General features: G+C 50.2%; 1 protein-coding gene and 1 long non-coding RNA gene across 2 annotated transcripts; one reads left to right on the top strand and one right to left on the bottom strand.

Moving 5' to 3' along the window:
• Positions 1 to 216: 216 nt before the first annotated feature.
• On the top strand, positions 217 to 14,747 carry HSPB8 (heat shock protein family B (small) member 8). The gene is made up of 3 exons (XM_001490413.5): positions 217 to 2,470; positions 8,352 to 8,415; positions 13,736 to 14,747. The coding sequence occupies exons 1-3, from the start codon at positions 2,110 to 2,112 to the stop codon at positions 13,893 to 13,895; spliced, it is 585 nt and encodes a 194-aa protein (XP_001490463.1). The 5' UTR covers positions 217 to 2,109; the 3' UTR covers positions 13,896 to 14,747.
• Positions 2,727 to 5,627, bottom strand: LOC138925334 (uncharacterized). Its single transcript, XR_011441335.1, has 2 exons — positions 4,920 to 5,627; positions 2,727 to 3,840 (listed from the first exon to the last, which is right to left on the bottom strand). It is a non-coding gene; the product is annotated as an uncharacterized lncRNA (long non-coding RNA).
• Positions 14,748 to 25,512: the final 10,765 nt, after the last annotated feature.

Raw genomic sequence — 25,512 nt, 5'->3', positions numbered from 1 at the left:
CGCTCCGACCGCTCCAATCCAAACACAGCCTCACTGGGGACCAAGCCACGGCCACCCCAGCCCACCCACTCAGAAACCTCACCCCGCCAGCCCAGGTCCCAGGCAAGGCCGGCTGTCTCCTCTGTGTCAGGCAGTCCTCATGCTCCTCAAGCTGGCTCCTAACCCAGCAGCCCCGCCCCAGCTGTAATTACAGAGAGCTGAGGCTTCTGTGTGGCCGTGACGTCAGCCCGAAGCTTCTAGCCTGATGATCTCACCCCGAGTCAGTGGGGGCCAGTCACTCGGGATGGGAGGGTGGGGGACGCTCAGCTGGAGGGGGAGGGGGAGGGGGCGGGGGTCTCGGGCAGTCAGCTCCGCAAGGATGTGAGATTCAGAACAACTCGGGTTCCCACCCAGGTCCTGCCACCCCAGAACGGCGTGCACAGGCCACTGCTCTGAGCCTGTCTCTTCACCTGCAAAGTGGGGGTGGTGACAACTCCCTCCTTCTTGCTGAGAAGATTTAATGCCATGAAGTCTGCACCGTGCTCACCTGCTACCACCGAGACAGGTACACAGCAGGCAGTGAAGGATGGTGACTTGTTGTTTTCCAGACTCTTATTTTTAGAAAACTTTCTCATGCATGCACTGCTTAACATCAAAACAATTTCTCAACCAATGACTCACTGAATTCCTTAACACCCCCAACCCACTCCACCCCACGAGGAAGCCGGCTGAGACCCTGAAGCCCACAGAGGGAGGATGGCGTGCCCCCAGAGGCCCACCTGTTGGGGACAGATCAAAGATTGGAACCCCAGCTGAAGGGGCCTTTCGTTCAAAGTCTGCTTTATAGATTAGCTCTCCAAGTGACAGGGGAATCTAGAAAATAGGTCATCTCTGGGCTTCGAGGTCCAGACTAGACACCCTGCCTGGGTACAGCACGTTGTGATAATCATCATTATTTACAGTCATAATAATAATAGAAGCTCCTATTGGGTGCCACTTCCTATGGCAGTTCCCCCGTCTGTAAAATGCAGATGATAGTGGTAAGTTCACATTGTGGGATTGTTGGTGAGGAGGGGTTAATATTTGTAAAGCCTGTAGAACAGGGCTCGGCATACAGCAAACATTACGTCATTGAGAACATTGAAAATACAGAAGTGTCGTCTGCTAAAGGCTTAAGATCGCCTCACGTTCTCCTCAGGACACGCCCACAGGAGGCTACCATTACGTCCATTTTGCAGGTGGGGAAACTGAGAGCTCAGGGATGCATGGGGAGGGCAGGCATGTTACTCTCCCAAGGACGGGGAGGGCGAGCTCTGAGCGCATGCAAGTGGGGAGTGCAACCCAGGGCCATCTGCCTCCAGATCTATGGGGCTCCCATCTGTCCCTCCTCCACTTCTGCAGGTCCCCAGGGGGGAGGCAGGATGCAGCACGCTCTGGGGAAGGTATTTCCAGAGGGTGACCTGAGCCCTGGGCCAGGCAGAGGGTTATTAATAGTGCCCTGGCTGGGGAGGATGGCTCCGGGGAAGGGAGTGGGAGGGCGGAGCTGAGCCAGCGTGGGGAGGAGAGACTGCCCAGAGAGGCTGGCTGAACTTGGCTGTCAGGGCCCCTCCCAGCCCCCTGGAGCACAACTGTTCCCTCAGCGGATTCTCTGGGGCTGGTTCATCACCTCGGAATACTCCTGTGACAGGAGCCACTTGCAAAACCCGCCTCCAGCCCCCAGCAGCAATAAATAGAAAGCTCCCAGCCCAGGAGAAGCGAGAAGTTTCTAGGCCTGCCTCCCTGGGTTTATTAAGCTCCTGGCTCCTCTTTAGACCTCAGCGGCTCTGGCTGCCAGCCTGTGTGGCCTGCGAGGACAGAGACTGGCTGATCCCTGGTGAGGCAGTACGGATAAGGGCCCTCTGGGATTCTGCTGGATCAGCGGGGGGTCGCCTTTGGTGGCTGGAGTGTCTCTGGGGCCCAGGACCCCAGCCTGGTGTGTGCCTCCGTCCCTGGCAGTGGATGGTTCAGCATTTTCTGAAGCTGAAGAATAAGTTTGGAAGACCAGCCCACCCACATCAGCTTGCTGTGTGACCTTGGGCAGGTGGCTGTGGTTCTCTGAGCCTCCACTTCCCCTCCAGCTCAGCGGCCACCATGGCTGATGGTCAGATGCCCTTCCCCTACACGGGCCGCCTGCGCCGGGACCCCTTCCGAGACTCGCCCCTCTCCTCCCGCCTGCTGGATGATGGCTTTGGCATGGACCCCTTCCACGACAATTTGACTGCCTCTTGGCATGACTGGGGCCTGCCTCCATTCTCCTCGGCCTGGCCGGGGACCCTGAGGTCGGGCATGGTGCCCCGGGGGCCCACCGCCACGGCCAGGTTTGGGGTACCTGCTGAGGGCAGGACCCCCCCACCGTTCCCTGGGGAGCCCTGGAAAGTGTGTGTCAACGTGCACAGCTTCAAGCCGGAGGAGCTGATGGTGAAGACCAAGGACGGATACGTGGAGGTGTCTGGTGAGTAGGGGGCCGAGAAAAAGGAGAGAGAACCCGGGGAGGGAGGCATAGACATCAGCCCTGGAAACAGCCAAGAGGACAGTTCCTTACGGGGAAGCTGTGACAGTATGACACAGGTGACTTCAGGGCTCAGGAATGCAGCCCACAGGAGTTATCTTTATGGAAAAGCACTCCTCTCCTGGCTTCCAGGGGAAATCTTAACCTGACCCGGCTGCTGGGGCCTTCGGGTGCTGTATCAATCAGAGTCCAGGCAGGAAAAGGTAAACAGCGTCAGATATTTTGACAGAGGGCGTTGAATGTAAAGAATGAGTTAAACAGAGAAGGAATCAAAGACAAGGAAGAGATGGGCTCCCTTGCACCCCGGCATCACAACAGTCTCGAAGGGCATGTTTCACGCTGGACCATCATAGTGTTGATAACCAGCGCAGCTTTCAAGAGAAACGCCTCCCTTTGTCAGGGGAGGAAACTGAGGCATAGTGGTCATTATAACGATACTAATTGATAACCTTGATTGAGTGCCTACTGTCTGCTAGAGACCACGCTAGGTGCCTTCCCCGCAGCATCTCAGTCAATACAACCAGAGGAGATGGGTCCTGTCTGTCTCTTCTTTTTACAGTTGAGGAAACTGAGGCACAGAGATGTTAAAGTAACTCCCTCAAGGCCACCACGGATTCAAACCCAGGCTGTCTGGGAATCGGGAGGCCAGAGGCAAATGGATAATGTATTGAGCACCCTAGGTGCCAAGGGCTGGGCTAAAAGTCTTATTTCTTCTCTCAAGCAATCCTCACTCCAGCCGCGAGGAGCAGAGGCGTCTAGTGTCCCATTTTGCAGTTGAGGAGGCTGAGGCCCAGGCGGGACTCGTCCAAGGTCACGGTGTGAGTCAGCAGCAGCAAGAGTCTGGGCCTACCCATGACTCCGGGCCCACGGCTCCTGCCACCACATCCCAGCCTGGGAGAGGGAATGCTCCGGGAAAGAAAAAACAGGAGCTGGGGGCTCCCTCCCTCCCTCTAAGCAGGGCGGCAGAGGAAAAGCTTTCTCTCCGCTTCCCTCCCAATTAACACTCCATTAGAGAGAGCATGTTCCTTGCAGGCTCCGCCAGCCAGAAAATCAATAAAGGCCACGCAGACACAGGCTGGCAGGACAAGCCCCGGCAGGCAGCGGGCAGGGGTAGGTTCAAAGCCTCGCAGGGCAGAATTGTAAACATCAGAGGCTCCGGAGGGTGTGGTGGGCCAGGAGACACGCTGGGGCCACGTGCTGACGGAGGAGGTCAGCCAGGGCTCCCCGAGCCAGGCAGGAGTTCTGCAACCAGATCCGCCACTCACCAGCAGGCTGTGCACATTGCATAACTTCTCTGTGCTTTGTTTCCTTATCTGAAAATGGGATTCAAAGAGTGACACCACATAAGGATTCTTGTATTAAATGAGGTGATGTGTGTAAAGCGTATACATAGTGCCCAGAACACAAGGGATCAGGACTGTAATTGTGGGGGATGTTGTTGTTGTTAAAATGCCAGGCACATGGTAGAGGACCAATCAATCATAAATGGTAGATGCTCTTTGAGACCAGGGTTTGAATCCCAGCACCGCTGATCATGCTCTAGATGGATATGGACAAGAAAGTCTTCCCACGGCTCCCAGACTCAGTTTCCTCGTCTGTGTCATGGGGATCATAATAATCTCTTTCCTGCAAAGCTGTAGGGAAGGTTAAATACACTCAGACAATATATGATAATAAATGCAGAGTGTCTGTAATGGCTCCTAACAGGGCCTGCCTGGCGCTCAGTAAACAAGGTGATTATTATCATCAGTCCTGCTGTCTTTGTTTTAATTAGGGTTCCAGAATCTTCCACCCTAGATTGGAGGATTGCTCATGCCCCATGGCCCCCTCCAGAAGACCTCTGTTCAACCTGGAGGGTTTTTCTCCATCCTCCTTTCTAGGTGCTTCTTCACAGGTGAGGCCTGGCAGCTCCAGGCTGAGATCCTGGCGAAGCACCTTACCAATCCAGGGGCTTTGAGTGAGCGATGGAGCCTCAGTCCCCACGTCTGTAAAATGGGCTGGTCGGGGCTTAAATAAGACAAAGACAGACGAAGCCTTTTTAGGCTGTAAAACCCTCACAGGGTGCACTTAGCAGCCGCAGCGTGACACGATCCCAATCCCCTGAGATTGCACACGGAAACTATCATAACAGAGGTTTCAGAAGTCAGATTGATATCAGGCTCTATTTAAAAAGCCACTTTCAAGGGGCCGGCAGAAGTCAGATCGGGTCTCCCAGCCTCCATCCCATGATGACAGACCTATTCCTCCTCAAGCACTTTGTGTGGGGCACTGTGCTAAATGCTGCCATGTGTTGGCCCCCTGGTCCTTCCCATGGACTTCCCGGGAAAGACGGATAGGTTTGTTCCATGCATACTACAGAACAGGAAACGGAAGGCCAGACAGAGTAACTCACCTGAGACCACCGGCTTCTCCACGGTAATGTCTGAAACTCAAAGCCGGGCCTGCTTAGACAGTTCCAAGTCAGGATGGCTCAATCTGCTTCTGATTGCGTGGCCTTGGGCAAGTCCTACCACCTCTTGTTGTTCTTATGAGGAGGTGGACTAGATCAGTATTTGCCAAATGGAGTGCTTTAAGATGTCACTAGGCATCTGAGAAACAGAGGGAGGGGCATCCAGAATTTTAGAAAGTTCCGGATGCAACTAAATTATAAACAGGTCTCCTCACTGCAGGACTTATCAGAGCCTTGAATCCACCAATGGAGTTGATGGATCTCTGAGAGATGGTCCTCTCTTATCTGACCACATGTGAGTGTCTAGTCCCAGGGAAGTGTTTGGAAAATGCTGGACTAGAAGAGTTCCATCATGCCTCACACACCCCACCCCCAACATGCAGACACTAGCCAAGAAATGTTCCCTTCATGGGCCACTGGGCCAGGCCCTGGCCAAGGAAGGGACTGGAAAGCCCCAAGGCCTTATTCCCGCCCCTTCTTAATCCCAGGGCCTGTGCCTCCCCTGGAAACAGCACTGTCTTTCTTTAGCTGGGCCAATGGACTTCCCCCAACTCCTGCTTCCTGCCTCTTGGCGCCGACATTTCTCTGAGGCACGTGGAGAACATGGTGGCTGCAAGGGGCCTCTGACTTCCTCCGGCCTCCAGATGAGTTCTTGAAGAAAAAAATTATAATAATTACTTTTTTCTGTTTACAAAAATAAAGTATTTCCACAGTAGAAAATGTACATAGGAAACCAAAATAAGAAGCGAAAAAGCACTCATAATCCTTAAGCTGCCCCAATAAATAGATATTCAAATAATATGTAAATTAAATTCAAGACAGGCCTCCTAGCAACATCCTCTTACAACCAGGTTAACCCCCTCCCCTCCCTGACCCCAAAACCCTGTTTCCAGAGCCCGGACAGGGAGAGCTAGCTTGTGAAGAGCACTCCTTTCTCCAAACGTCAAAATAAACCACAAGCATTCACCTTCACACAGTTTTTTGACCATTTACACAGCAATTCTGTGACTCATTCTCATTTGCTCCTCACAATAACCCAAGCCTTGTCACCCCCACCTTAGAGAAGAATAGACTGAAGCTCCAAGAACAGAGATGCTGGGAAATGTCAGAGCACAGACTCAAACCCATCTACCTCCTTTTGAATCTGCACTCCATCACTTCCGAGCTGTGTGACCTTCAGCACATCACCTCACCTCTCTGAACTTTCATTCCCCATCCACAAAACGGTGATGGTAAAAGTACCTGCCTTCTAAGGCTGTTGGGAAAATTAAAGGCGCTGAGAACAGTGGCTGACACCAAGTAAGAGCTATATAAGAGTTTACTATTATTATTCTTATCATCATCATCCTTTATTATTCCCAGGATACCAAGGGTGCAAAAGGGCTGAGTCAGAGGCACTGGCCTGTCCCCAGGGGAAGCAGGCCTCCGGAGGCCCTGGCTTGGGGAGGATACCAGGGAACACACAGCGCCCTTCTGGCCACAGGCCTGGGTTGGAGCTGGGCATTTGGTGGTCACGGACTTGGCAGGTCACAATAAGCTTTCCCCGGGGCAGCACATCACAGAATAGCATGTTCTGGAGAGCCAGACACTCCAGCTTAAAAACCCAAACTCCTACATGTGTACCCCTTTCTGCCCAGCTGATGGGAGAAGAAATTGATGCAGCCTTTCCTAAGGGCAATTTAACAATACAGACCAAGCCTTAGAAATTCTAGAACTTGGAATTTACCCTCAGGGAGTCATCAGGCCGCATGCAGATCTAGCTAGGATGACATTCAGGGCACTGAGGTTCTTCCCAAATGTCAGGAACCTCAGTGCCAAGAAGCTGGGGACTGTCCAAATGAATTTTTATATCTCTGCAGCGAAACGCTGTGCAGCCGCTAGTAATCCCGCTGTTAAAGAATATTTGCTGTAATATGGAAAAATAATTATAATATGTTAGCAAGAGATAAAAACAGGTTTCAAGTGTAACATACAGTATGAGCCCATCTGACAAAATATGCTATCCACGTCTATAACATCTATACTATGTAACATTTATGCACTTCTAAGTAACATGGAAAGAAAAGTCTGGAACATATAAAAAATATTATTAATTTCCTCTGGGTGACGGGATTATGAGAGTTCTGATTGTTTCTTCTTCATTTTCTACCTTTTTGAACAGACACTTGCATTATCTGGTGATCAGAAAAAAGTTATTAATAAAGGAATAATGATCATAAAGAATAATTAATGTAATCACCTGCAGATTCAGTTTAAAAAAATCTGGACTGTAAAAAGACACTAATCCCACTAGGTTATTTACGGTCTAGATTGTACAGTCCCTCGGAAGGGTGCCCCTGGGGAAATGAAGGTTCTTAGGCCTGGAATGTGGCCCCAAAATGAGGAGTGAGGAATGAGTAACAATAGGATAGGAGGTGAGCGGCTCTGCTGGGCACTAATCCGGTTTGTTTAAAGGGAAATTAGAGACACTCTCTCCAATAAAAGAAAAAAAAAGAGTTGGGAGGAGCCAGGAGGCTCGGAATTTGTTATATAAATTGCAAGATAAAAGCCAGTGTGGGCCCAAGCCTTCTTGTAATTTCATCTTTTTCCTTCCTAAGGGAAGAAAAAAGCTCTCTCCTGCTGCCCTGGGAGGGTGTGGGACAGGGCAAATTCCACCTCTCCCTACTGTGTTGTTTCTTAAGAAAAGCCCCCTTTGGAGAATCTGGGTGGGTTTTTTAGCAGACGAAGCATTATTTCCAGGTGTACACATAATGTGGCTCAAAGAGCTATTCAGAAGCTGGAACAGCAGAGAGGTGGCAGACCCCAGCTCCTGGCCTAGGTTCAGAGAGAGCTGGTTCAGAGCCCATGGCTGCCACACATCTGCTGGGCAACACTGGACCCATCACTGGGCCTCAGTTTCCACATCTCTAACCAAGGGAGAAAGAAGCCCACCCTCAGAGCTAGGAAAGGCCTCTGTTAGTTGTAAGGTCAGCTGAGTGGCAAACTAGCCCCACTTCCTTCCCACCACCCGTTCTGGGGTGTTAGCCTTAGGGTTCTACTGGCTGGTTAGGAGTGAGGGGTCAGATTCAAGACCTTAGAAGATACAGTGCAATGTGTGGCCCAGGTTCTGTGATTTCCTAAGACTAGTAAGTAATTGTCCACAAACCACGGTCAAGGCCTCCTGTCCGTTATTTATTTCATCTTCACAACAGCCTGGGAGGAGGCTCAGGTGGGTCCACTTAGCAGATGAGGGACCAGAAGCTCAGACAACTGGAGCCACTAGACCAAGCCCCAAGCCACACAGTGAGGCAGGCGCAGGATTCGACTCCAAGTCCGAGTCCTGACGGATGCCCAGGGCACGCAGATGCTGACCCGTGGCATTTCTTTCCCTTCCAGGCAAACACGAGGAGAAGCAGCAAGAAGGCGGCATTGTTTCCAAGAACTTCACAAAGAAAATCCAGTAAGTGACCTGGCAGTGTGGATTTCGGGGTGGGAGTGGAGGAGACGGGGGTGCCTGGGACCCGAGATCTGGGGTCTCTCCCTCCTGGGCATCTCTCCTGTGAGACATGGCCCAGGGCAGGGACTTGAACCCTCATACCTGAAGGGAAGAAAGTGTCACAGCAAACCTGCAACAGGGTCCCAGAAAGGGGGGCCGCATAGATTCTCCCGTCTTGCCTGCTCAGTGCCCTGTGAGGTCGGTATCAACAATCCCGTTTTGTAGATGAAGAACCCGAGAATAAGAGAGGTGAAATGACTTGTCCACAGTTCCACGAAAATTGGGGCACTCCCCTACCCACGTGGTATGGCTGAGGGAGGATCTCCATCACGGTCAAGAAAGACCCTCCCCCGATGCCCCAAAGGCCCAGTAGAATCTTCCTTGGGGAGGCTGCTCGCCCTAACTCTCCCACAGCCAGCAGAGTGCGCCTTCGCTGGAGCATCCACAGGAATTAAACTGGAAGGTGTCCTGCCGGCTCCGCTTACCACCTGGAGGGGTCCTGAGGCTGAGATTGGGATGAAGGAAGGGCAGGTTTTGCTGAGGGGAGTGAGAAGGGCTGAGCCTGGGAAAACCACGTGAGCAGCCAGAAGAGCGCCAGGCTGAGCCACTGAATCAAAGCCACACAGAGGCCCTGATGGCAATGCCTGTGGGGAGAAGAGACTCACAGCGGGGTGCTGATGGCTAGATGCTTCAGGGACATCTTCTCCCTAATCAGCGTCACTCCATCACGTGCTCTTCTGGCTCCAAAGCCTTTTCCCCAGTCATCATTGCATCCAGTCTTGGCAGCGAAGCTGTTCAGGGGAGGAGAGATTGTACCCTCCTGCTGTTATGGGGAAACGAAGTCTTCCAGAGGTGAACGGACATACTCGAGGTCCTTACATCTGGAATTTAGAACAGCCCCAAACGGATCCTTCAACTCTGAGTTTAATGCTCCTTCCTCAAGCAAGGAATGCCCTTTCCTCGTCTGTATGAGATGTGTGCTGATTCTGGCCTTGCAGAGTTACCAAGTGAAAATGAGATGAGATCATGGCACAATGATCCTCACACAGCAGGTCTTCATACGTGGCCGTTTGTTATTACTATTATTGTTGCGGTTCTTGAATCTTTGCTCCACTCCTAGCCCTGGCAAAAAATGTCCTGTGTCTGGAGAGACAGGGCTAGCTGAATTCTGAGGCTTCTTTCAGCTTTGGGATTCTGCAGTCCTGTCTCTCCCGCCACGTGCCTGCTCCTGACCCGCCTGGCGCCTCTGGAGTTCTTGGAAGCCTCAGGACACTTCCTGATAAGGGAAAGGCCAACAGCTTCTCTTACGCTCGCTGGCTCACGCGCCGTCCCCAAGACCCACACCTCTCCCTGGTCCAGCAGCCAGATCAAACATCGCTGAGAGCAGAGAGAAAGGGAAAAGGGAGGAGGAGGGAGCCAATGTTTCTTTCAAGAGACTCATAGAAGGTCTCAGGTTGGAGTCACAGGCAGGGCAAAGCTGTGGAGGCGACTGAGCTGAAAAAGAAGTCAGCGAATTAATCATCTTAAGAAGACGGCCATTTTGTGGATTTCGCTGTCTCTGAGACCTCTGGGAAAACAGCTTGCTGGGAGTTGCTTGACCAGATAGAAATGCCTACAGCTGCTCAAGGTAGGGCTGCAGTTGAGCTCAATATGGGGCCCTCGCTACAATATGGGACTCGCCATTGCCCTGAGCTCCCCAGGTGCCCTCCCTAGTCGACCTAGCCATCCTGACCCTGTCCCCAGGACCCTCCAAACCGCCCCATGTTCCAGCTATTAAAGGGTCCCCAGAACCCTCCTCCATAACTAGATCAGGTATCTATCCATTCTGGCTGGCCAATGTCCAGTTGTGCCAGTTGCTAAATATTTTGAATTTCACCCCTGGGTGTAGGGAGTCCGGGCTCCATGATAGAGAGAGTGGGTAACTCAGAGCAATTTGCTGAACTGCTCTGAGCTTCTGTTCCCGCATTCCCTCACAGATGGATCTGTGATGGGGAATGAGAGGATGTGTGTAAAGCGTTTAGCACGGGGTACAGACTCAGCGCTCAGTCCATGGGAACTAATATTATTAAAAGATTGCAAGGCTGGGATCACACAAGAGCAGGTGGGACCTCCTGGGCCCTCCTGGCTCTGCCCAGACTCCAGACACCGAGGAGCAGGACGGGAGTTTGGGATGGCCCTGGCCCAATCTTAGGAGGCCTCATCGCCTCTCCCAGGAAAAGCTCAGGTCATCAGAGGACAGGGAAGCTCCTTCAACCAGCTGAGATCCTTGGAGATTTCCAGCCAGGCAGGATGCTACAGCTGTTGGCCTTAGCCCAACACACCCATCCCCGTGTGAAAGGCCCCATCTTGCCTGGATGAGGGGACGGGGAGAGGTCTTGGAATTTGCCTATCAGACTGGGGGCAGGGCGAGGACTGCAGATGAGATCTTTCCCACATCCAAGCTGGATGAGAGGACAGGAAGCAGGGGACACAGGAAGTCATCCATGGAGGATGCTCAGAGCCAAAGCAAACTTCAGTCTCTTTGCTCCACATTTTCCCACGTATCTGTTCTGCCTCTTATCGTTATCTACGATGTGTCAAGAGCCATGTGGAGAGGTTTGTAGGTTTAATCGTATTTCATCTTTAGAGGAATCCTATGGAGTGGGTATGATTACGCCCATCTAGTGGGTGAGGAAACTGAAGCTCAGTGGGATGGTGGGACTCAACTAAGGTCACACAGGAAGGAGCAGATCTGAGATTGGAGCACAGGTGTCCCTAACTTGAACTTCCCCTACTCGGTTAGGGCAGACTGAAGGACAGTTATTGGCATACGTCTTCACTATTTTTTGCCACATATGCTAATGTTCCCATACTATTATTTGCTTATGCCTTGTTTTTTTCCGATCAATTCACTTTTGATACAGTGAAATTCTCATCGCTAACATGTTCACCGAAGAAGGCAATCATAACAAAATCCAATGAAAGCAAAATGTGGTGAAATAACTAGATGATGTTGCCTGCCGAAGGGTCTAAGACTTACATCTGCTGTCTCTTTGTTAAAAAGAGAAAATAGCAAGAGACAGAGGCTGCAGGTGCTCAAGGCTTGTTAACCCTTCGCTGAGACCTTTGTTTAGATGTAAACAGAAGGACTGAAAGAGAATTGGGGAGGAATAACTTTCCCACCACGTCGATTCAACATACAGGTTACCTGGTGAGGGACCTTGAACAAGTCTATTCCCAACTCCGGGCCTCAGTTTCCCCATGTGTAATATGAGAGCATTGTCCTGGACAATCGAGAAGATCCTTTTGGGCTCTGATGTCCTATGGTTCAATGATGGCACAGCTTGTGCTAAAATATTCCCAGCTGTCAAGGTGCCCACTTGGCGAGCCAATGCCTGCAATGACAATGCAGAAGCTGACACTTATTGAGCGCTTACTGTGTGCCAGGCACCATTCTAAGTCCTTTTCTTTCATTATCTCACATAATTCTCACACCACCCTAAGAGGTAGATGCTATTATTACCTCTTTTCTTACAAGGAAATAGATTCAGAGAGGTGAAATCACTAGCCCAAGGTCACACAGTCGGGAAGAGCCGGAATCTGGATCGAGGTCTCCCTGCCTGCCAAGTCCAGGCTGTGGACCATGCCTACCCTGTCACATTGTACCTGGTCCCCACTGGGTTGGCGTGCGAATGGTTCAACAGAGTCAGCCCATCCCCCAGCAGAGGGAGGGAGGTCCAAAATCTTGCCCTTGTCTCTGCTCCAGGAGCTTGACTTGGCAGGTGTTCAAATTCTCTCTTTCTTCTGTCCTTGCCCGCAGCCCCCTTGTTATTCTCTGTGGCTCCAATTTGGCAGGAGTCCCTTGGGTAGATGGGGCTCATGCGCCTACGAGCACAGGAGCAAAAGCCTCCCAGCCCCTCCAGGAAGGGTCCTGCCCATGACGAGGAACGGGCTGACCTCATTTCTTGCTTCTTTCATCAAGACCCCTGCATTTACAACAGGCAGAGCCAGCCTGGCCAGGAAAGATCGTGGTGATAGAACCGCCTGGCTTCCCCTCATGGTCCTGTGTTCAACAGTCTGGTGCCGGGGGAGGCCGCAGAGCATCACAATCAGCTGAGTTTGGAGACCCCGAGTCCAATTCCACTCCCATCTGCCGCTTACCAGCTGGGGGGCCTTGGGCGAATCAGTTCACTTCTCTGACCTCAATTTCCTCATCTGTAAATTGGGGATAGGCATAGCACTTGCCTGGTGGGGTTACTGTTAACAACTGTACGAGAGGATTCAGGCGAAGTCCCTGGTACATAGAAAGTTCTCAGCAGGTCATAGTTTTCATAATTTTTTATTGATAATGGGGCCATTAGCATGCTCTCACAATTCCAATAATTTGTTGCAGAAACCATGTCCCAGATAGTCTCGTTTGCTCAAAACAATCCAAAAGTCATAAAAATAGCTTCAGAACCGGAACCAGATTTGGGTTCAGAAGTCCTGTCTTTGGTGCCCTCTCTCCCACTGAGTCTGTCGTTGGATTCCCCAAGGCTCTGTCAGATGTCCTATGCAATGGGCATATTAATTTCTACCTACTAACCATTCTAGGGTCTCTATAAAGCTCTAACCAGGTAATGCCTATAAATGTATTTTGGGAACAAAACAATTATGACCTGCTAAGACCTACTTACGATGTGGCCCAAATCGAGGGTCATTCTAAGCATCGTAGAGTATGCTGCCATCTGACGTCTAGCCATGTGGCCAGCCTGACCCCCTTTATCTGCCAAGTTGTCTATTCCACCATTAACTCTACCAGCAATGCTTTTTGTAGCAAAGCCCTCCCAGCAGGCACATGGTCAATGAAAATGTGTCACCTGTTGTGAGTGACACCTGATTTGTGCTCTATAAAGGAGTGGTCGTGGCGGTCATTTCCGCCAGCAGCTGGCCAGTTGTGGGTGCTAAAGTGGAGACCTCAACCATTGACCAAATATCTGGACCACAGCTCCCTTTTAAGTTACCATTGGAGCAGCGTTTTACCATTCGTAAAGCGTGTTCAGAGTCTTTTTCTCACTCTGAGCTTCAAATACTGTGCAAATTTAATGTTATGCTCACCATTTTGCAGATGAGGAAACAAGCTCAGAGCAACTGAGTGGCCTTCCTAAGATCACACAGCTAGAAAGGGGCAGGGCCAGAATTCAAACCCAGCATTGTTTGCCCCGAAAGATGAAGCTCTTCTCAACAACATTTTCTTTCGAATGAATAAAAGAATGTTTAAGCTCTATTAAAATAATAAATGAATAAAATCTTGTGCTTCCTCTAGGCTTCCTGCAGAGGTGGATCCTGTGACAGTATTTGCCTCGCTTTCCCCAGAGGGCCTGCTGATCATCGAAGCTCCCCAGGTCCCCCCTTACTCACCATTTGGAGAAAGCAGTTTCAACAACGAGCTTCCCCAAGACAGCCAGGAAGTCACCTGTACCTGAGACCCCAGTCATGGCCCATCCTTGTTCCCTCCCCAACCCCAGGGCTTCTCTGATTCCAGGGTACATTACTGTAGCTGAACTCATAGATTTAGCGCAACTAAGATGTTGGGGGTGGGAGTGGATGGACCACAGAGTCCCTGGATAGTGTAGTAGTAGGTTTTTCCACAAGAGGGCGCAATTGGCGAGTCATGCTCAGTTGCGCAAAATGCTGGGAGTTTTTTTTTTTTTCTTTACCTTTTCTGTCTTGATGAAAATGTTGCACATTCTAAAGTTGCCAAACCAATATAATGGGACATAACATTTCACATTGCATCTTACCTTGCAGCTGATGCAAGGGTTGCTTTTCTCTGGGGACCTCCCCATCACCCAGATTCCTATTCTGGGCTCTCAATTTCCCTGCCTGCCCTGTGGTTTGGGTGAAGGAGCCCATTAGCTCACTCCATTGTGTTTCTGCAGCCCTGGCCTAAGAAGGGTTATAGAGAGGTCTTACATCCCCATATGGGATTTATCCAACAGCCACATGAAAATAAACAGTGCCTTCTGCCCTCCACCCAGGCATTTACAGCATGTTCCCAAGCTGGCACTCCCCGGGGACTCTGGAAGCCCCTCAGTTTATTCTCTGGCTAAAGCCCCCCCTTTCTTGTGTCTCCTATGTCCAAGTTGGGACTTTTAGAGAGGGCTGTCTCCAGACAGCTCCAGCTGGAACCAAGCAAAGGCCAGACAGCCTGGCAGGCAGGCTAGTGGTATTGTCTATATGGGTGGGACGTGTGTGTCATTGTTATTTGAATTGTGCTGTTGTTTAGGGGAAAATAACAGTAAATGATAATAATAATAAAGGAGCTGATGTTCTTAGCCTGGTGTGCTTCTTTTGATGAGGGGCTAAATGCTATACCACTTAGATATGCAATGTCAGTTAGGAATGCTTGTGGCTACAAATTATAATGCCCAATGAGTAGTGGCTTAAATGACACAAACATCTAACTTTATAAGAAGTTCAGGTATGAGTGATTTCAGAGTTACTTTTTCAGAAGGTACGTCACCAAGAATCCAGAGTATTTCCATCTTTTTCCTCTGCCATCTCTAAAAAGTCCACTAGGTCTATCCTCGCATTTGTAAGATGGCTGCAGCAGCCCCAGGCATCTCATCCTCGGGTGACAAGGTACAGGAAGAGAAGGCAAGGATAAAAAAAAAAGCCTTCTCATCTGGCCTCCTCTTTTATCAGCACTCAAGATCTTTTCCAGAAGCTCTCTCTCAGCAGATTTCTTCTTTTATTTCATTGACCCAACTTGGGTCACACGCCTAGCCTGAAGCCAGTCCCTGGCAGAGTGAAAGTGATGGCCATAATGGGCTTAGATCCAGATTGATTTGTCCTCTGAGGCCAGGAACATTGCTGTGTGAAAAAGCAAGGTTCTGTTAAGAAGGACAGGGGTGTAGCAGCTGTGAGCGCCATCAACAGTGTAACGGCGGCTGCAGGCTGACGCTGCCAGGAGCGCAGAACCTGGAACACAGGGTGGCAGGGAGCAAGGCTGCTGGCATAGTGCACCAGTTGGGACTGTTTCTGGGGTAAGGGTGAAGAAACTCAACTCAAACTGATGGACGCGAGAAGGGGTATTTATTGGTATACATAGCTGAGAAGTCCAGGATAAAACCCGCTTTCAGGGCTCCAGTGATGTCAACAGAACTCAGTTTCTCTCTCTCTCTTGGTCCTGCAGAGTCGGCTTCACTCCCAGTCTCCCTGTTGCCTCCCGGCCCTCCCCGTCCCCAGCCCTCCATGCCCCCATGTTCTCCCTCTGTGGTCGTGAGACGGCTACAGTCACTATTCCCTCTCACATTCCACTCCCCAGGGAGAAAAGCCATCTTTTCCTATAGTTTCTGCCCTATCCCTGAGAGTCATTCTTATTGGATGGGCTTCCGTCACATGACCATCCTGAGCTAAGCAGGGACCACGAAATCAGAGCTTTGATTGGCCAGGCCTGGGTCACATGCTCTATCCCTGGAGCCAATCCCAATGAATCCCCACAACACCCGGAAGTAGATGTTCGTTTTATAAGGAAGAAGCTGAAGCTAAGTGGTTTGGGTAGGTCACGTGGTGACAGCAGAACTCAAACCCGGATGTTAGCTTTTGGAAGGGTTAATGAGGAGCTGCTGGGCTGGTTTTCAAGAGCACCTCCAAACTCCAGATGACCCAAGAAATCACTATTTCCTGAGCACCTACTCGGTCCATCCTGTGCTAGGTGCCAAGGATACAGAGACCAATGAACCACAATTCCTGCCCCACGGAGCTCACAGACCAGTGACAGAGACAGGCAGATAAAAGAATGCCTGGCTCCCTTTAAATCCTCACTGTGTGACAGACACCATGCTAAGTGCTTTCTTATAGTAGATTTACTGACACTACAATCCTATGAGATAGGTCCAGCTGTTACCTCCGTTTTACAGATAGGGAAACTGAGGCATGGAAAGGTTACGTGCACTGCCCCCAAATCACACATCTGGTAAGCCCCAGGCCCAGGCAGTGTGACTCCAGGACCTTCACTAGTACTCTTACCCTGTTCTGCCCTTCTCCCAACAAAATAAAATGTAAGCGTGCCCTAAGTGAGTCGTCCAGCTTGTAGGAAGAGCAGAGAGGTGATATTTCAAGTTGGGGCTTTGCAGGGAGGGTGGGAGTCAGAGGTGGCTTACAGAGTCACTCCTGTCGGACTTGAAGATGGGCAGGTTGTAGGATTTGAGCAAGCAGGGGTGGGGATGGGGAGGTGCCTCACAGGCTGAAGAAAACACCTGAGCCAAGGAGAAAGGTATGTTCCTTTGAAAATGCTTTGATGGTTCCCCATTGTTCAAAGGATCAAGTCCAAGCTTCTCTGCAAGACTTAGAAGGCGTTATGGGATCCATCTGGTTACCTCTCTGCACCCCAGCCCCAAGCCCCTCCCCTCCCCTCCAGCCCCACCTAACTTCCGTCTCTTCTTCCAGCCAGCTCTCTCTTGCTACCAGAACCTTGAATACACTGCTCTCTCTCTCCAAGGTTGACTGACCCACCCTCTGCACGGGCTAATTTTTTTCTCCCAGTGGCTTAAGCAACAAGTTTCTTTCTTTCTTTCTTCTTTCTTAAAATTATTTTATTGAGGTTGTGTTGGCTTATAACATTGTGTGAATTTCAGGTGTACCTTATTATATTTTGGCTTCTGTGTAGACTGAATCATGTTCACCACCAAAAATCCAGTTTCCGTCTGTCATACATATGTGCCCCTTTACCCCTTTCACCCTCCCTCCCACCCCTTCCTCTCTGATAACCATCAATCTATTCTCCTTATCTATGTGTTTGTTTACCTTCCACATATGAGTGAAATCATACAGTATTTGTCTTTTTCCATCTGAGTTATTTCACTTAGCATAATACCCTCAAGGTCCATCCATGTTGTTGCAAATGGCATGATTTTGTCTATTTTATGGCTGAGTAGTATTCCATTGTGTGTATATACCACATCTTTTTTTCTCCATTCATTCGTTGATGGGCGCTTGGGTTGCTTCCATGTCTAGGCTATTGTGAATAATGCTGCAATGAACATAGGGGTGCGTATATCTTTTTGAATTATTGGTTTCATATTCTTTGGATAAATACCCAGTAGTGGAATAGCTGGATCATATGGTATTTCTATTTTGAATTTTTTGTGAAATCTCCATGGTGTTTTCCATAATAGCTACACCAGTTTGCATTGCCACCAGCAGTATAGGAGGGCTCCCTCTTCTCTACATCCTCGCCAACATTTATTTCTTATCTTGTTAATTATAGTCTTCACTGGCTAATTCTTTAGACTGCCCCTGGCCAGAGCCACTTCTTGCTTACCCCTGTCCCAACAAACACACCATATAACAGCTTTGGTGTTTGTGTAGCAGAATAAATAGTAATAGCAATCATAAAAACCCAAACTACCCTAGCTGCTCTGCTTTCAAGGACAGGATGGGGAATCATTCAAATAAAGGAGAAAATCCCTACTCATTGGATATTTGTTCAACAAATATTTACCGGGCACTGACCATGTTCAAGGCACTGTGCTGGGTGTCAGGTTACCATTTCTCTCCACTTTGAGAGCCTGGAGAGAAAAGGAGGGAAGCGAGGCTATTTCCATGTTCTCCAGTTCTGGCTGATGAATGGTGAGACCCCGAGCGGGTAGAGTGGAAAGCTCACCTATGAGGTGGTACCCAGGCCAAGGGCATGAAGGACCACACAGATTTGCCCAAGCAAGTGAGCAGGGTCTCTCAAGCAAGGGGGCCTGGTAATGTGGTGGGGGCCTGGACTATAGCGAGAGGTGACCAGTGAGGGATGCCAGGTGGTGGCTGGACCTGGAACCTAAAAATGCTGCACAATATTCAGTTTTTAATTCTTTGCCTTGTGATATAAAATGTGCCAATCCAACCTTTAGGGAAGTCTTACATACCCACAGATGCTTTGTGTGGGTGGTCTTGGGGGCGGTGGTGGATCAAGGTTGGGGACAAGCCAGAGCGAAGTGAATGGTGAGGAGAATTCTCCACAGGCAGCACCTGAAGTGAGAAGGGACTATGGGAATGGACCTCCTGAAACATCGCTGATCTCTTGGGCAGGGCACTGGAGAGGTGTGACTCAGTTTTATTGAAATATCTCAAGAGCACGGCTTCACCAGATACCTAGACTGTCCTCCTGGTGGACTGTAGGTCTCCTGAAAGCAGAGACCGCATCCTGTTGGTTTCCGCTGTGTCTCTAAATCCTAACACAGTGCCTGCTGCATAGGAGGTATTTCATATTCGCCAGATGCATGGGTGAATGCCTTGAATAAATAAAATCCAAACTCTTTTCCACCTCCTTCCAAGTCCTGCATGATCTGGCCCCTGTCACCTCCCAAATTCATGTCTCACAGCTCCCTCTCATGTTCACTACACACAGGCCTCCTTCTGTCGCTCAAACACACTGTGCCCATGCTCACCCCAGGGCCTTTGCACATTCCATTCCTTTGGTCATGAACACTCTGCCCCAGCTCATTGCCTGGCTGCCTCCTTCTTATCACAATTTCCCCAGATGTCCCCTCCAACTCCACCTTTCCAGAGAGGCCTTACAATAGCTGCCATCCAATCACTGACTATTACATACATCACTGCTTTATTTCCTCCAAAGCGATTGCGTTTGCTTGGTTGCAAACACACCTCCACATTAAAATCTAAGCTGCCCTCCACACACCACATACTTAGACACACCCTAGAATGTCAACTCCGAAAGAGAAGGGATGCTTTTGTGCCTTGTCCACTACTGCATCTTTAAAGCTAAGTGCAATAAGAATGCATTGAATGATTGGATGAATGAATGAACGGTGAGTGGGGGTCACCCTGGGGAATTAGGCCCTTTGGCATTTGCATGATCTTAAGCCCCAGAGACCCGGCTCATTTCAGTCCTGAGCATTTCCAGCTTAAAGATGCAAGACTTGTCATCAGAATAGATGACTCGGCCCCTCCCTAGAGATCTCAGAATGACAACAGAATATTGTTCCTGAGCCTTCGCTTGGATGATGATGCTGGGACAAGAGATTCCCAGAACCTGCTTCCCCACCCCACTCCCTTGACCCAGCCCCCCAGAAAGTCTGATCCCCAGCCCCCCTCCACCCACTTCCAACAGCCTGCCGGCCAGCGGCTGCTGATGGTGATCCACAGAGATGACTTGATATGACCTTGAGGGAAGAAACAAATTAATGTGTCTTGAAATAAATTCCAGGAACCAGTGGCTGGCTTCTCCACACCTTCCTCTTGGCGCCTCATGCATCATGCATCATAATGTGAAAATCAATACTGTCTCCTAAATGAGCCAACACCTGGAGCGGGCAGGGGGTGGGGCTACTCAGAGATCCCCTCCCACCCTATGTCCTGGGCCTGGGAGTTGTTGGCAGGAGCGGGAGACTCTGGGCCTGCTGTGGGCTCTACTCTCTGGTGGCTGAGGGCTGGCTGAGTGCCCCTGTCTGCTGCGAGGTCAACCCACCTGACCCCCAGCTGCAAGGCTGTCCAGGGACAAGCAGATGTGGGCTCCCTAGTGGCTCCTGAGGGAAAGGACAGGGCAGCCACATGGAAGGGCATTGCCGTGGCCATTGTCCAAGGATAACTGAGATATGGGGAGGGGAGGAGACTCCAAGCCCAGATCCCCACTCCAGAAGTTCAGTGTATATTTGTCAGTGCATTTCTTCGGATTGGGCACCTATTCAACTGCGTGTCCAGGTACGACAGTGCCAGGTGTCTAAATGTTGAAATACTTCAGTGCCCCTGGATAAATTGCACTACAGAGACTCTGAGGTGCCCCCAGTGTCCTAGCCCATGTTAAGCATGTCTTTATTCTGATGCTTTGACCACTTGGGGCCTTGCTAACCCTGGAGGGACTGCTCCTCCCAAGCTTGGCTAATTCCTAGAGATAGCAAAGGACTCACCTGTGAGCACACCTTTCATATGAAAAGCCACCCATCCAGAACCCACAGCCCGACCACCTCCTTTATCAACGCTTATACTCGGAGACACTATCCACTTGCCCTAATCATCCAAGGACGGGTACCAGAAACCTCGAGACAGCCCCTGGGCCACAGAGCCAGCTGAAACTATGCAAACTAGCCTGTCCTAAGCCTGCTCACCCAGCCCCACCTGTTCCTTCCTGCAGAAACCACAATAAAGGCTCTCACCCACGTTTTCTCCACCCCACCCCACCCTACCCGAGTTCCCTCTGCCTCCAACCGACCCTGGTGCTTCCCCATGTGGCCCCCATGACATGGTGAACCACCTCCTCTTGGGATCACTGAGTATTACAAGCTGTCTTTTCCATGGCAGTCATCCCTGATCTTTTGGCCTTGCCATACTGAACAACAACAAAACTCACATTTTAAACCATAGATAGTCCCTGCCTCCTAGTGCCTCTAGGAACCAACAGCTGCCTTTGGATGAGTGGCAATTCTGAAGAGTCACTGTCCCCGTCCCACCAGTTGTTAAAGATTCTGAATATCGCCCCCTCCCCCCAGGCTACTATGTGTCAGGTACTGCTCTGGGCCCTGGAGAGCAAGACAGACATGGGTCTCTGCCCTCGTGGGTGTAACGCGGGGCAATAACTGAGTAATCAAAAAAATAGCAGAGTCCAGGGTGGGACTACAAGTGGGTTCTGAGTTCAAGGAGTAGTGGGGCCGTTAGCGATCTGAGTTCTGATTTCAGCTCTGCTGTGTGTGACCTTGTCATGTGACCTCTACGAGCATTTGTTCCTCATCCACAAAAGTGGATGATCACAATGCAGGGCTAGTATGAAGACAGAATGTGTGAAGTGCTCACGCAGAGTAAGTCCCCAGGAAACAGGGAGCAGTGGGTGGCCTCAGCCTGGTCCCCGCCTGAGAGGCTGAGCCCATCGTCTTCCAGCGTCTCATGATAGGTCACTGAGCCGGAGGCCCCCGGGGTCTGTACCTGGAGCTGATGCTCTCCCAGCACCTGCCTCCATTTGGGAGAAGAAGGACCGGAATGAGGGGCATTGAGGGCATTTCAGTCTCCACTGTGAGAGTCTGGGTGGTCTACACACCACAGCTCCATAATCATAGCTGCCCACCCTCAACCCTTGCCCAAGAATAGCTCATTTTTATAAATCAAGAGAGACCTGCAACTACTACTTTGGGATCTGCGTGATGTATTTTTATGAAGGAGGAGGGTGCCTGCAGCCCGTCAGCAGTCAGCACGGTTCCTAGGACGTAGCAAGTGTCCAGAATATCGGCTATTATCAATACCGTTGTTTTTGTTGGTCATCCTTTTTTCTTTGAAAAGAGGATATGGTGGAAAGAAGAGGGCCAGGAGACAGGCTGGCGGTAGCCAGCAGCATTTGCTCCCTGGGGGACTTGGAAACTGAGGAGAGACGTGGCGGACAGTGCTGCTTGGCTAGACTCACGACTTCTACCATCAGGGTTCGAATGGAGGTGTCCGGACGCTCTCCCAGGCTGGAGCCTAGACAGCCAGTCTCGGGGACCCCTCACGGGCCCAGGGGAAAGGTGCAGAACTACCTAGCTCATGCTCTAGAAATACTTCCAGAGATTCTGCTTTAATTGGTCTGAGGTGGGGCCTGGGCATGGATATTTTTTGAAAGCTCCCCAGTGGATTCTGACTTGCAGCCAGGGCTAGGAACCACTAGAGAATTGGGTGCTGGGAGGGAGGTTGCGCAGGAGGATCCTGGAGGAGGCTTGGTCCCAGGCCGGGTAGGGTGGGAATAGTTATCAGAGGCTTTAGGATGTTGAAGTTGAAACCCGAAGGATGAGTATTAGTAAGAACAACATTATTAAATGTTTATTAGCTGCAAGGCGTTATCTCTGCTCTTCACATCCATTTTTCCATTTAATCTGCGTTGACCTAGAAATGTGCCCAAGGTCCCACAGCCAGGAAGTGGCAGAGCAGCTGAGCCAGTCCCAAACTCGGGCAGACAGGTTCCAGACCAGTGGTAGCTAGACCAGGGAGCAGGTGGGGTGGGAAGAAGGATGAAGAGTTTGTGGCAGAGAGAATAATGCGTGGGTTCAGTAGATGTGTCTTTAAAACAACGAAACCCCCTCAGGCTGGCCCCGTGGTATAGCAGTCGAGTTTGGTACACTCTACTTCAGCAGCCGAGGTTCACAGGTTCATCCTGGGTGCAGACCTACACTACTCTTCAGCCATGCCGTGGCAGTGACCCATATATAGAAAAAGTGGAGGACTGGCATGGATGTTAGCTCAGGGCTAGTCTTCCTCAAACAAAAAAGAGGAAGATTGGCAACAGATGTTAGCTCAGAGCTAATCTTCCTCAGCAAAAAAGAAAAGAAAAGAAACAGAAACCCTTAATCCTCACTCACAGCCTCAGTTTCTTCACCTGTAAAATGGGAATAATTCATCGCCACCCTGAATATCCCCCAAAGGGGGGCTGGGAAGATGAGCAAAAGAGTTTGTAGACTAAACAGAACTATTGCTTTGTTATTATCACCATCCCAGTAGGGAGGGCAGAGGAAAGGCAAGGACCAGCTGTCTTGGAAACGTTGCCTAGTGATCTGATATCATGGGACGGTTTCATTTTTCCGGTGCCTGTTTGTGCTCCATCAGAGCTGCGTGACAGCCAGGCTTGTTCTGCTTCTGACAGTGACAGCTTATAAAATCCTGAGTAGACAGGCTGACAGAGCTCACTATCAAGAGCTGCACGCTCATACACACACACGCCCGCACGACCCTCAGGTCTAAGCCAGCACAGATGCGGTTGTCGGAGGACAAAGGAGGTCTCTGCACAAGTGACAGAAATTGAGACTCTCCAGGTGTCCCAGATTCCACGCTAGACCAGCAGTTCCCAAAGTGAGTTCCATAAAAAGAAAAAGGGAATATGGTGTGTTCTGTAGTTAAAAAGTTGGGGGAAGTGCTGGGTTAGACAAACTCAAACCTTCTTTATTCTGATGATGCTCATTGTGAACTTCCAAGAGGAAGCTACAGCCGGTAGCTCTTGCTGCATAAAAGATTAGCCTAAAATCGAGTGATTTAAAACAATAAACACTTATTATTGCAGAGTTTCTAAGGTTCAAGAGTTCCACTGAGGCTTAGTTGGGTGGTTCTGGCTCAGCGTGCCTCATTAAATTGATTGAAGATGTCAGCGGGGGCCGTGCTCATCTGAAGGTTTGACGGGGGCCAGCAGGTCTGCTTCTAAGCTCAATCTGTTGGCTGTTGGCTGGAGGCCTCAGTCCCTCACTGTGTGGGCCTCTCCAGAGGGTCGCCTGAGTGTCCTCACGACGTGGCAGCTGGCTTCCCTCAGAGTGAGTGATCCAAGAGAGAGCATGAGGCAGAGGCCGACGTATCTTTTGTGAGCCATCCTTGAAAACGGCACGGCATCACTTCTGCTCCGTGCTAGCAGACAGCATCGCTGTAAAGGAACCTCAAGTGGATCAGAATTTGTTCTGACCTAAGCCAGGGGAGCTGGGCTTAAATACTCCCACAACAACTCTCATTGGCTAAAGTCTGCCATAGGGATGGACGTGGAGGATGCGAGCTTCCCCATGGGAAGTAAACATCAGACTCTTTGACCCTGAGAGCAAAGTAGCTTAAGGAGTCCCAGGGTGGTCCTGCAGACAAGACTCACAGGTACAAACCTGTGGAAACAAGGGTACCCAGAAGCCAGCGAGGCAGGCACAGAAACTGTACAAGGCATCTGAGGTGATCTGAGCAGACCCCTGGCAGTGTCTGCTGCATTTATACTCGTGGATAATTGGAAATGACCAAGCGCCTCAACTGCAGTGGATTGGCTAGACAAATGATGGGGTACAGCCAGACAATGGGAAAAAGTAGGCAGCCATTAACTATCGTGCTCCTGAAGAGGGCTTGTTGTCACAGAAATAGGACACGGAAAAGCCAGCCTCAAGTCATCAGTGTGTATGACACCTCATTTAGAATAAATATAAATCTGCATTTATATGTTAGTCGTTTAAGGTGCCATTATGGTTTTTTAAAAGTAGGTGGGTGTTTTTTCTTTGTGCATTTCTGAGTTTTTCAAATGTTCTGCATAGAGAATGTGTTGCCTTTAAGATGAGGAAAGTAAACTGAGTTGTTGAACCTAAGATTAGATTCTCCTAAAGGACTTTCGGGTGTCACGTATGACCTGATGCAAATTGCAGCTCCCCTCCCAGAACACGGCATTTGCGTCGCCGTACACGTAATGGTTATACACACACACCCCAGGGCAGGACCGCCCCGGTTTGAATTCTCCTCCGTCATTTATTAGCTGGGTGACCCTGAGCAAATTTCGTAACTTCTCCATTCGTCAGGCTCCTTGACAATAATCCAGGGGTGATGCTAAGAGTGCCTTGTAGAGTTGTGGTGAGGGATAAATGAGTTAAGATACGTAAAATACTTAGAGCAAGTCTCGGCATATAAAAAAACAGTTTGGCAGCGTGGACCTGGCTTTTCCTGCCCCACCCTCAGCCCTAATCAGTCTGAATGCCTAGATCTTGTTTTGTTCTTCCTCCTCTCGTTGAAGCTATCCTGTTCCGCCTCCTGCTGCATCCCTTTGGGATCCTGCCAGGTATAAGTGGGTGGTGATGAATTCATCAGGTTGCCCCATCACGTTTATCCACGCTCAAGTCTTGCCTCCTCTGGGGAATGCCCTTTACCCCACTTTCAGAAGCTCCAGAAAGCCCTGTGCAAGCCTGGGGTGTGCACACCAGTGGCTTCTGCCTGGCAGCATCCTTGTCCGTTTTCTCTGGTCACAGCGTCTCAACATCTCTTTGGGGTGTCGTCGCCCTGACGTGCAGTTTCACTGGGAATTTCCGTCAGAAGGTCCTGTCCTTCCACAGTGGGCACATGGCCCAAACTAAGCCCATCAAGGCCTCTCCTGTGGGAACGTGAATCTTGTGCAGACAGACTTGAAGACAGGAAGTAGCTGAAGCTGGTTTCTCCCTGGGACAGTGCCCTGAAGAGATGTCCATTTCTCTTGCTCCCTAGATCTCTGGAGTGGCTCCATTCCTGCCCTTCTTGGGTCCAGTGCTTAGCTTTCCTTTCAATTATATGAGCTATCCCACATCCTTTTCCCCTTAAATTAGGTAGAGTCCATTCCTTTCACTTAAAAACAAAGGACACAAGTTGTTATAGTGAGAG

Source organism: Equus caballus, chromosome 8 (genome assembly GCF_041296265.1).
Source record: "Equus caballus isolate H_3958 breed thoroughbred chromosome 8, TB-T2T, whole genome shotgun sequence".
Classification (NCBI taxonomy): domain Eukaryota; kingdom Metazoa; phylum Chordata; class Mammalia; order Perissodactyla; family Equidae; genus Equus; species Equus caballus.
Note: the sequence above shows the minus strand (reverse complement) of the source record. Positions and strands in the feature narration are given on the sequence as shown.